This window comes from Clarias gariepinus, chromosome 13 (genome assembly GCF_024256425.1).
Source record: "Clarias gariepinus isolate MV-2021 ecotype Netherlands chromosome 13, CGAR_prim_01v2, whole genome shotgun sequence".
NCBI classification, from domain to species: Eukaryota; Metazoa; Chordata; class Actinopteri; order Siluriformes; family Clariidae; genus Clarias; species Clarias gariepinus.
In genome coordinates this window covers 6,448,082-6,461,143 of record NC_071112.1, presented here as the reverse complement: position 1 = coordinate 6,461,143, position 13,062 = coordinate 6,448,082, and the positions used below count along the sequence as shown (strand labels likewise).

Below are 13,062 nucleotides of genomic sequence, written 5' to 3'. Positions count from 1 at the left end.
AGCGGGTGCTCTGATGTTGTGATGCCGGACCACTGTCTCATGCAGTCATTGCATCGAACAAAAAAATTAAATACATAACACAGAAATTTTGCAAACAGATCTCATGCCTTTGTCATATGTCTTTCTGTTAAGAAAGAAAAGCAGAAAAGCAAAAAACCCTTTTTATTAAACTAGGAAAGCCAACGTCTGAACAGGACAACTGGGACTGAGTAGAAGAGGTTGTGTAACCTGATGTGCTTACACTCTGACCTGCACAAGCTTTCACACTGATTCCAAAAACACAAGGATCAGAGCCAAGTAAACAATTCGTCTCTTTTTTTTTTTATACCACTGGTTCTCAGTCCATGATCTGTACAAACCTGAGCTAGGGTTAAACTGAATGAGCGGATTGGAAGGAAAAAAAAACAGCAATATTGGGAAATACTTATATATAAGATTGTAACCATGTAATCAGAAAATGACTGGCAAACCTCTCCTGTTAGGTCATAAATAGCTGTATGATAAAAAGACCTTTACATTTATAGGATGTGGCAGAAGCCCTTATGCAGAGGAACTTACAATTTTCTCCTTTATAAATCTTAGGGTTAAGGGTCTTGCTCAAAGACAATGGCGACCTCGGGGTTTTGACCTTTTTTATTGGTAGTCCAACATCCGCTGAGCCCCACTGCCCCTGTGGACAAGTTGTGCCCTGTTTCCATGTTTAAGATCTGCGTTACGCCATAAATATTCACGACTTCAAATAAATCCATCCAATACTGCACATTATCCAAACTGTACGCCCGTGGACATGGTAATAACTATCAAGCTACAGAAAAATATTATGCAACACAATTATTATCCTAATAAATTTCTAACCTTTATAAAATTTTGAATGCCAATTAATTATTTAACGATCAATCAAACATCCCTTGATTTTAGGTTTTCTGAAGCTCAACTGTGGGAGATCTGGTCATCACCATGTTGGCAGGAGCTGACTGGGTGGAAGAAATGGGCAAATGGGTGGAACAAACAGTGCTCAGCTTCAGCAGAACAAGCTAACTAGCTTAGTTTAAGTTTAGCTAAAATGCAAAGACAGTTAAAAAATAATTTATATGCTAACTTTATTTTGTATTGTTATCCACTCCACATTTCGTGCCGTGATCAACATTTTAGCTAAAGTGATGTCACTTAAATGGCACTTATTATGCATAATTTTATGGCTTAAGTAGATGCGCCCACAACTTTGTTCGTGTGGAATTTAAGTGCACAATCAAAACCACATAAAAAAATAAATAAATACAAATATACACTGCCATCTGTTGAATTTTTTTGAATTAACTAAAATTATGTTACCGTGAATACATAATTTTATTGTATAAGGTGTAAGATTGTGATTATCGAGTAGATTTCAATTGCCACTCAAACACATAAAAAAATTTACAGCATCATTTGTTGAATTATAAGGGAGTTTTCCATTTAAATTTCAAAATAGCGCATCTTTTCTTTCTGTGGGCTGACTGCGATAAAACAAAGCCTATATGTTAACTCAAGCTCAGCCAAATACACCTGTGAAAACCCCATTAAAATTTGTTCAGTAGTTTTTACGTGATGTGTGCACAAACGGACAAAAATTCCAAGAACCATCTTGATGTGCTCTATTACTCATCTTACGTCCTTACCTTACAGTTTTATTATATGTATAGGTAACATTTTATGTGACTGGGGGGCTTTTTTTTAATCACCTCCATATAGTTGTCATGAATTGAAAATGTAATTATGACGACCAAAACTTTTTGCACCTGGCAGCCAATATTGTATATTTATAGCACATTTCGGCTGTAAAGTTGGACAATTTCACATGGGGCTCCATGGGGATTGACTCACTTTTGGATCCACACTGCATGTTTTGGTGCTTCCACTTTGGACTTATTTTTGAGAACTAGAGGTTGTCCATTGCTACGAATAAAAAAAATTAATGTTGGAATATCTCAGAGAAGTGTATTATGATGTTGACTTTTTATCATCACATAAATCAACCTTAACTACAGGACATTTGTATTAAAAATAAGGGTTACCCTTACAACCCATACAGTAGAACAGACAGTTGGGACTCTGGGAGAACCCTTAACTGTATCACACTAAATCTTGGAAAAACCTAGAAACTAAGGAAAACATGCACTTTTACTCTCATACACACATGCGCGCGCGTAAAAACACACGAGTTTTACGATAGCCAGAACTCTTGGCTTGTCGAGTCTCGGCTTCAGACGCTCCACCTGCAGGATACAGAGCAGATGATATTGTTGGTTCCCTTTTTTGGCTACAAGCATCAGAATATAGAACGCTGCAGTCTGATTGGCTCGCTACACCTGTGCACTAGTTTCCAGTTAAAAAATCATTTAAACACTGTGACACAAAAGAGAACAATGTAGTCGCTGGGCCCCCAAAATTTCCACTGTTAGTAAGGACCGTTTTTCCCCCTCTGTGAAGAACTTCTGTAGTTAATAAACATGTTGCGTTTCAGTTTTGCTGTCCTCTTAGTTAATCTGGGTTTCCTCCCCGAAGCAATAAAGTCCAAAGAAGAACGTGTAAATTGTGAAGTGAAACTATGCATTTAAGCATTTCCAGATTGTAAATACGCTCCAGATGGACTGACCCGGACGCTGCACGGATAAAGTGTCCGATATTCATCACCATCGCTATGATGTCATCCCAAACCCTCTTCACAAATAGCTTGTAGTCTGGGAATCGCTTTTTTTTTTTTTATTAAGGTAATAAATTATTTGTCTGTCTTATTGTGCTTTAAATATCTACTCTGAGTCGCCTGAGCGGCATTTAAGTGCAGACTGAACATGCTTCTCGCACAAAAAGGACACGCGGTCCACGTCAGCTGTGTTCGTCTGGCCAACTGAGTGGGAGTAAGGAGCACATTCCCTAAACTGAACTCACTTCCTGTTTCCACAAACACACACATTCACAATGTGCATACAGATGTGAACTCGCAAACAGCCAGACATACATACATGTACACAAACGTTAAAAAGTTTTGTGCATTGTGTGTGTGTGTGTGTGTGTGTTGAGTGTCATCAAAAGAACACGCAGATTCTAAAGGAAAAAAAAATCCATAAAACTTGCTTGATTTTTTTTTTTAAACTTGTTAGAAAAAAAAAAGGCTAGATTTAGTTTGTCAGACTTAAGATTGATCCATTACCCATAATTTCTGTTAATGTATCTATGCATCTCCAAGTAATAGTCTTTGATATCAAAAAATGAAAAAAGAACCAATAAAGCAAAATGGATTTTCCCATCCCTCCATTAGCATGTTGTTATAAGACGTTTCTTTTTTTCCCCCCTCCGTTCCTGAAAAAGGTCAGCTGTTCCCTCTACCACATCAAAACACACATGGCTCCCTTCACAATGCCTCCATTATCCCACCTGACCAATCCCAGAACACTCATACACATGCACACACGCACACACACATGCACAGACTCTCCCCAAATCCACACAGCCGCGCGTCTGGCCAATCCAAACAGCAGCAGGCTGGTTGGTCGGTTAGGAAAGCGATAGGGATTCGAACCGCATCATCAAAAGAGTTTGATCAAAGTCCAGAGAAACACCTCTGACCCCGAGTGAGGGGAAGGGTCTGGGGAAAAGGAAAAACAAAACAAAACACTGAACTAGAATATGGATTTTATAAACAGTGGCACCGAGTTATATTCTTTTAAATCCTTTCCATAGCTTATTGGTCTTGTGATCTTAATTACAGCAGAACTGCCATAACCTTGATTTGCAGCAGTATCTCACTACCTACAGGCTTTTTCGTTTAAATAAGTGGGCCTAAACCCTTTTTTTACGCCGCAAACGGTTTTGCGCATCGGCGTCTCTTAATAATCATGGTTATCACCAAGCTAATGCGATATCCACACAGACACACACACGTGAAAGTTAGCTATATAATAAATGCAAAACAATCTCTTTAAGTAAAAACCTAAAGTCTCCTCAATAGTTTTTAATTTTGAAGGAAACCCTTACATTGATGGTTAATAGTGTCAAACCTAAAACACTGCTTCCTCTGGACGTTTTCTTTAGATGTGAAACGTAGAATTGTTACACATTCTAACAAAAAACTGTCCTAAAGAAAGTGGACATTTTATCATTTTAAATATTTTGTAAAAAGGTTTAACTTCTTTCTTATTTTAACATAAAATCAGCCAATTCAAATCTGTAACTGATTTTTTCCCTAATTTTAGTCTTCTCCAATTCCTCTCCGTCACTAAGGCGCTCCACATTAAGGCTACTACTACCACTTAATCGAAGACGATCACATGTTCCTCGCTCACACACCATTGGGGGCAGCGTAACAGAGTTATCCGCTCCTGGCACTTGCGTGAGCTCACAGACGCCCCTGATTGGCTGTAGAGCCGTAATTAACGTGGGAGCACGAAGTACCTCTTATCCCCTCCCCCTCTGAGAGAGCTCGACCAATCAGCTCTCTCTAGACCTCCGGCTACGAGAGGTTACAGCATCACCCGGTAATCAAACCAGCAATCTCTGGATGAGAGGACGAGCAGTTTACCACTGCACGTAAAAACTCCCTTTATTTCTCCATATAATCCCCTGCTACACTAATGCACTTATCCCAGTGTTTCACTAGTGATTGGACACAATCAAGAAAAAAAGTTCTCTCAGTACAACAGCACTATAATCGGACTGCCTCCTTCACATCTAAAACTCTGGCCACCCAGGAACGCCTTTAAACGGTCCACACATGTGAAAATGATCAGGACTTTACAGGGGATGTGGCAATAACTCTCAGAGAAGTGTCTCTTCCGCAAGTTGGTGACAAGTTATCAGTCATTTTTCAAGAAAGAAACTCGTATGACCTTCTTAAAAATGTTTACACCTTTCAGATGTTTTACTGGGGCTAACTGGAATATAATTTGTGCACTCAAAAACACATCTTGTTTGACAACTGTGCGCTCACTTCTACTGACAGTTGCAAAACTGCACTGGTGCTCATTTGCATAATATTAAAGTATGCTGTTCCAATGAACTGATAATGGCTGCTTTGCCTGATCCCACCGAAAATCACCGGCTCACTTTGAAAATTAATAAGCTTAAAGTTTGATGTTCATCTGTGAAGAGAACATTGTTGAGCACTTATCCTGGTCGGAGTCACAGTGAGTTCAGAGCTTTAAGCTGGAACGGATGCTGGAGTTAATGTCAGTCTATCACTGAACACCACACATTCACATCACATTCATCAACCCTGGAGATGTACGGCAGCAGCACTACCTCTGTAGGAAAAAAGTGACATGCACGTCAAAAACACTGATGTCAATAACAGGATACACCAACACAAAGCATTTTCATAATCTGTCTAATATTAAACACTACAAGCGATTATTTTTCCTCTACGCAAATTTGAACGGCAGCCTTTTATTTCAATCCATATATATTCTATAAATGCTCTCACATATCCTGATCATCACTGTATATGCATCCCTCTCACACCTAACCGATTGCACTCGCTTTATCTTTAAAGGTCCCATATTTTACTCTGCCGTTAACAAGTAATACAAGTTCGAGAGCTCCATCAAAGTGTGTGCATTGATGCAACATCCTTTATTTCAAATTTTTCCCTGTCTATGCAAATGAGCTACGGTTGAGCCACACCTCCCTGCAGGCTGAGGGAGGGGACCTACTTAGATGAGGTCACACCAGGATGAAAATCTAACCGACTTGTTAAAGTGACAGGCTGATTAAAAAAAAACATTAAAAAACTAAAACTAAAACCAAATGCAGACACACCGACACATCTCATGGGTTATAAGGTAACGTACTTCCTCTGAATCATGTTCTGTGCCAGGAAATAAATACCTAAGGGCATGCCCTATTTTTTTTTTTTTAAATAAAAAACCTAACAGCCAGGTATAATATGACTTGACACAAAAAGTGCTGTTACTGTTACCGCCCTGAAATTACTTACTTTTTACTAACAAAAAAAAATAAGTTTAAACTTATTTTATTTCTTTCATACCACAGTAATTAACCAACTATATTAATTAATTATTTATTTAAGAATAATAAACCAAAACTGGAGATCCTGCCATAAATGTTTTCTCATAGGAAATTTCATTACAATTATCCATTACACATGTTTTTAATCAGTTTCTGATGAAAAACAGAAATCTGTTGTACAAATCACTGTGTTAGTTGTTACTATAGACGTAATACTGAATTTCCATGAGAAGGTAACTGTACTTAATGCTAACTTCAGTCACAACTGGCAGCTTCTCTTTTTTTTTTTTTAAGTGGACCACACATGGTCTTGTGTATACAAGGGACTCTTAGGGACTAAAATCTCATATAAATACAACAATCAGATGCACAATACAAGTTACTATACACACTCCTAAGCCTTATATTCAGCTTTAGAAAATGACTCATATGGCATGCAGATACAGGTCAAGAGCTTCAATTCACATTAAACATCAAGATGAAGGAAAGAAATGTGACAACAGCTGCATCTGATGTGAGTATTTCAGAATCTCCGAAGATTTTTTTTTTTTTTTGCACACAACAGTGCTTTGAGTTTACACAGAATGACATGAACTCCATCTAAAAAAACATCAACTTGGGTGGAAGCATCTTGTTGACTTAAAAAAAATCTGAATTGTTTAAGCCACCTGGAAGGATACAGCACCACAAACAGTCATCAGTCTTCATCAAAATTTAGAGGCTTGAGGAAGATAAACTAGACCAGTCGAAGACCATATCGGATTCTACTCGTGTCAGGAACAGGAACCTGATGCTTCAATAGTTACGGGCTTGATGAAATTAAACCATCGAAGATTAGATGGGGGTAAAAAAGTGTTTTGTCCAATCTTTAGCTGTCTAGCTCGCTTGAGTCTGTACCCATGATGGTCATGAGTTCATGTTCTTGTGGCTTCAGGTTCAATGTGCCGTACATTCTGAGATGCTTTTCTGTTCACCACGGTTGTACAGAGTGTTTACGCCAATCACTACAGACTTCCTGTGAGCTCAGACCAGTCTGGTATTTGTTCTCAGATGTGTTTTATCAGCGTGACGTTTCTGCTACAGATAGGATGATCTTTGTTTTCCGCACCACTCTGTGAGAAAATCATGAACATGGACGAGTAGCTCAGTGGTTTAGGTGTTAACTGATTGGATCCCAGGTTCAAGCTTCAGCACAACCAAGTTGCCACTGCTTGCGCCTTTAAGGTGTGAGAACATGGCAGAAGGTTTCTCAAATACTCAAACTAGGCATCCTAGAATCAATAACCATAATCTCAGAGATGAGACTTTTTCTTTATTCTTATGTTCTATCCATTCAACTTCTATACCACTTGTCCTGTACAAAGTAGCGGGTAGCCTGTTACCTGAAGTCTCTGGGCACAAGTCAAAGTAGGTGGTCTCAATAGGTAGGCAGGTGTCAATTCACTAAAGGGCACAGGAATTTGGGAACGCCAATTAATCTAATGCACGTCTTTGAAATGTGGGAGGAAATTTGAGTACCTGGAAAAAACCCACCAAGCACTGGAAGAACACGCAAACCTTACGCACACAGACCCGAGCCAGGAATCGAACCCAGACCCTGGAGGTGCAAAACGACAGTGCTAACCGCTACACTTCCATGCCACTTTTTGATGTTAAATGTGAACATCATATAAAACTTTTGACCTGTGCCTGCAGTTTTTCTATCCACAGAGGATGATGCCATGATTGGCTGATTGGGTAACTGTATGAACGAGCAGGTGCACAAGTGTTCCTAAGAAAGTGGACGTACAGAGAATGTACTTAACATGAATTCGGTCTAGCGGGTGATTATAAAAAAGAGTAAAAGCAACCGGTGGTTGTTTTACAAAAGTGCAATAACAACAATAAACTGGTGACAGAAGCAGGCCGATAAACTTGAACTAAAGGGCAATATTTATTATAATAACATGAAAACGTTTGCATATTAAAGCAATATATCAAGAGGGAAAATAAAGGATGTTAGTGTCATATTGAGCTTTGTTGAGAAAATAAGTTGATGCAAAAGCAACCATTATTTCTTGTTTGTTTGTTTTGTTTATAGTTCAGACCCAAACAGCAGATAGAAATATTAACATTTTAGAAACATTTCCTGAAGCAAACAGGCTGTTATTTCCAATAAAGAAAGAAAGCAGGCAAAGCAACAAAGTAACTTTTTCTTTTTTAATGTATAAGAATATAACATTTACACGCATCCTGAGAAACAAAGTTGTATCTAGAAGTAAGAAAAACATTTGTTGGTGTTATTATTATTATATATTTTATGAAAAAAATGACAGTATTTTGACAACCAGTTAAAAACAGAATGCAGATTCCACAATTTTTTTTTTAAGTGCATAAACCTACCTAATAACAGGGTTTCTAGTCTCTTTCTGTCCACACGGAACCTCTCCTCGGTCCAGTCCGGGTTGGGCGGGGACACGTGGCCGCTCGAGTCGCTCTCCGAGGCGGGCAGCGGGGAGTCAGCGCTCCGCTCGCTGTTCGAGCCCGGGTCAGAGTGCTGAGAGCAGCCGCTCAGAGGGACGCGCTGCGCGGCCATGTCGCTCCCGAACCGCCGCTAAAGACACACAGCTCCGAAACTCGCTTTGGAGTCTGGGGAGATTTTCATACAGTAATAAAAATAAGAAACATTCCCGTACGTTAGTGGAGCTTTTCCGACTTCAGCGGTGTTTGTTTCTTCACAAAGCCCCTCTCCTTTCACCCCAAACCATATCTTAAGACTTTCTCACCTAAACAGAATCCACGAGTGCGTTCATGCCAGAAACATGGAATCCCCGCCCACTTTTCCTCTTCGTCGCCACGCCCACTTTATTCAACTTTCTATGGAGCGCCAAAGTTACGCGCGCATGCGCACAACCCCACGAAGTGTAAAAAAAAAAAAAAAGGGAGAGGATATCATTTCAAGTTTCTCTGGAAAAAAAACCTTCTCATCACCTCAGTTTCACTTTTTTTTTTCTTTTATACAGTACCACTGATGATAATACATCCAATCTAGATAGCAATCTAGGCATTTCTGTTAACACTAGTAATTACAAGTAATTATTAACTACCACAGAAGCATGCACATCAATACCATGTAGTAGTGAGGACTTCATGATTTTTTATTAACATAATTAAACCATCTAACAAAAAAAAATCAGGCTTTAAAACCTGACAATTTAATAATCAGGTGATAATCTTACTATATTAAATCTACTTCAAGAGACTTGAACGAATTTCAAACCTCCCTGAATCTCCAAGATCCTAGTAAGGATTATAGCACAGCAGCTATGTCCATATCTACATAGGAATAACATTCAGGAAATGTTCATGATTAAGGCCTTATTATAGCACAGACACGGCACTGGTTAAATAGTAAATCACCTCCTACTGTCTCTTTGCTTGTGTTACTTGACCTTAGTGCAGCCTTTGACACCACTGATCATACTATTCTCTTTAAATACTGTAGATTTGGAGATGTTGTAGGAGTTAGAGGAACGGTCCTACCCTCTCTCAGGTCGTATCTGATTGATCATTAGACCTTTGTAGATCTAAATGGTGACCATTTTACAAAACACTCAAAAGTCAGGTTTGATGTTCCACAGTGTCCTGTTTTAGGCCCACTGCTATTTTCTCTCTACATGCTTTCTCTGGGCAACATAATTTGTAAGCATGGTATTAGTTATGCTGATGACAAACAGTTATGTCTCAGCAAAGCCAGATGATTCCTGAACTTCCAGCGTCCTAACACACAGTATGAATGCAAAATCCTTGCTCAAGTATCAGTTATGACCCAAATGAGGATGCGGTCCTTGTTTAGCCTGGTTCCATTCAAGGTTTCTTCCTATTGTTATCTCAGAGAGTTTTTTATTGTCATCGTTGCCCTCGGTTCGCTCATCAGGGACAATCTGATGATTATCATTTACACATATTTCCTCATACTTTTCGATATATTATTTTGTAAAGCTGCTTTGGCAGATCTTAACATCTGCCACAGACGTTAAGATCTGCCAAAAAACAATGACCACTGTTATTGTTTTTTGGCAGATCTTAACGTCTGAGTCCATGATAAAGTGAGCTAAGACGAAGCGTTCATACCTTTAAAAATCTATTTGTCTGAGAACGTGAATGCCTTTGTTACTATAACTAATTCCGAATTCGAAAAAAGGTTAAAACTCAGACATTTTTTATGCCTCACTGACTAATCAACTAGTGCTTAAAAAGAAATATTAACACACGTTTCATGAGCCACAAATGCTGTCGGTAATGACCCAAGGTTACAAAGGAATGTTCTAAAACAGTCAGTGTTTTTCCTCCATAAAACATTTTGCTGCAGCTGCTGCTACAGTGCGTGGTACTGAACTGGAGTTTTTAAGTTTACAGTCAGAAGTCTTGAGGATTTCTTCTTTTAAAGATGTACTGTATGTTGGACAATTATTCTGACCCCGAAAACAAAAATACAGTTTAAAAGAAATTGCAAGCCCAATTTTGGCATGACATCCGTTTTTGTATGATGTGTGTAAAGGTTTTTGACTGTACAGTATATGATTGACGTTATAACTAGAAACTTCAAAAAGATCAGCAAAATACAGAACAAAACAACAAATGAAATACATACTGTACATATTGAGATGAAGTAGCTATTTTGCTAGTCAGGTTTATTTGCGTTAATTACAGTAGCTGATGTTCCAGAGAATTCAATTCCCATATTTCCCCTTTATTTTGAAGGTAATAAATCATGATGTTTTCCCCCCTAGTCCCATTTCCTCTCCAGCAACAGCAGCTTGTGTGATCATTTTTAGCATTATTAGTATCTTTTCATCAGGATAAAGGTCATGTTGTTTTGTTATTAGTTTGCAAATTTTGTTGTTAGTAGTATTATTAGTAAAATATACAGTGGCAAGAAAATTTAAGTGAACCATTTGCTGGTTTTCTGCATAAACTGGTGATTAAATGTGATCAAATGTTCAATAATGTCACAAAAGTTAACTTTTTTCTAAACTGCAAAAAAAAAACCATTCATTTTTTAATGTCTTTTTGAGCACACCAGTTAAGCATACTGTACAAAGGGCTGGTGGAAAAAGTAACTAAAACTGTGTTTTTATATTTGGTTGAACCACCTTCGGCAGCAATAACCTCAAGCAAGTGCTTTCTGTACCAGACCTCGATTAGATCTGCACAACCTTCAGCGGGATTTTGGGGAATACAGAACTGCTTCCATATTCGTAAGGACATTTGGGCTGAACGACTCTCTTGATGTCATTCTACGAAATCTCTATTGGGTTGAGGTCTGGGTTCTGACTGTGCCGCTCCAAAAGAAGGGTTTTTTGTGTCTCTGAAGCCATTCTGTAGTGGATTTGCTTCAGTGTTTAGGGTTATTGTCCTGCTGCATCACTCAGCATCTTCTAAACTTCAGCTTGCAGACAGCCACCCTGACGCTACCGTGTAGGATATTTTGGAAAAACTTTGGATACTTGGGAATTTATGTCTCCTCCACAATGGCAAGCTGTCCAGGTCCAAAGCAACCCCAAATCATGTTGCTCCCTCCACCATATTTCACTGTGAGGATGTTGTTTTCATGTTGGTATGTGGTTTTATTTTTATTCCATATGTATTGCTGTGTGTTCTTCCCAAACAGTACTATCTTTGTTTCCCAGTAGTGTTGTGGAGTGTCAAGGTGGTCTTTGGCAAAGTTCATGCATGCTGTGATGTTTTCTGAGGAGCAATGTCTTCCTCACTGCAGTCCTGCAATGGATGCCATGCCTGTTCAATACTTTGCATATGGTTGGCTCATGAACATAGATGTTAACCAGCTCCAATGAATCCTTCAGGACTTTAACTGTTACTCTAGGGTCTTTTTTTTTCCACTTCACTGAGCAGTCTGTTTTGTGCCTTTGTAATGATCTTGGCGGTGCGGCCATGTCTATAGAGAGTAACCACAGCATCAAGTCTTTTCCATTTATATACAATTTGTCTAACTGTCTAACTGAAGGATGTCTAAACTTTTTAAGATTGCTCTGTAACCCGTTCCAGCTCCATACAAATCAACATCTCTTGATCGTAGGTCTTCTCAGATCTTTTTTTTTTTTTTTGCGAGGCATGGCTCACATCCGCTGATGCTGCTTGTGAGTAGCACATTAACACTGTTTGATTGTTTTTATGACTTGAGTTAGCTCTAAACCACATTTGCATTCTTGTTTCATTGCTTGGACTCCAGGTTTGCTAACACCTGTCTCCAGTTAGCGTTAAGTGACATCATTAGCCCAGTGTTTCACTTACTTTTTCCAACATCACTTTGTATGTTTAATGGGTGTGTTCACTAACACTCATGGCTATTTTTTTGTTTTATAAGCTAAGAAATGTGAGTTAGAAATTTACTTTTGACTTTGTTGAACATCAGTTAAAAATTTGTGACCAATTTATTCACTGCAAATAGTTTACTTGTTTTATTCCTCCCAATATACTTCTATAAAATCTTTCGTCCAGTAAAGGCTAAAATTTCCAAATCAAATTGAATGACATAATACAGTACAGTATATCTTAATTAGAGCTGTAAATGCCTAGGTCATTCTCTTGATCGAAAAGTCTTTTATTTTGTGTGTGTGTGTGTTTGATACAATCTGAGGCTTTGTTGCAGAGACAAACTATATTACAAGTAACAATAAGAGAAGTGGACATAGAAATGTGGTAACATTAAGCAATTATCATCTGTAACTCATTCTTTTACCTTAGACCACAGAAAAACCTGGATTACCTGGTATTGTTGGTTTTCCCACAAATAAAAATTACATTTAAAACTGGTTTGAAATCCAACAATTGTTATGGTAACCTAGCTTTCTTTTTCCTCTAAACTTCACCGGTTTCATTTATACTGTATGCTTTTATTTAATAAAAAATAATAAATGGATTACACTGTCACCCTTATCCATGTACTGTACATTCCAACTAGTGAATGATTACAAGTACACTTCTTCTTTCTTCTTTGTTCTTCGGCTGTTCCCTTTCAGGGGTCGCCACACCGAATCATTTGCCTCCATCTAACCC

The 13,062-nt window shown here is 38.4% G+C and overlaps 1 protein-coding gene across 1 annotated transcript in view; it reads right to left on the bottom strand.

The window, feature by feature from the left end:
- The window catches only part of bicc1a (BicC family RNA binding protein 1a), a 59,028-nt gene extending 50,260 nt beyond the window's left edge, over positions 1-8,768 (bottom strand). The window contains exon 1 of the mRNA XM_053509888.1: positions 8,386-8,768. Coding sequence (XP_053365863.1) covers positions 8,386-8,578 — 193 coding nt within the window. The 5' untranslated portion in view covers positions 8,579-8,768. The remainder of the gene's footprint in view (positions 1-8,385) is intronic.
- Positions 8,769-13,062: the final 4,294 nt, after the last annotated feature.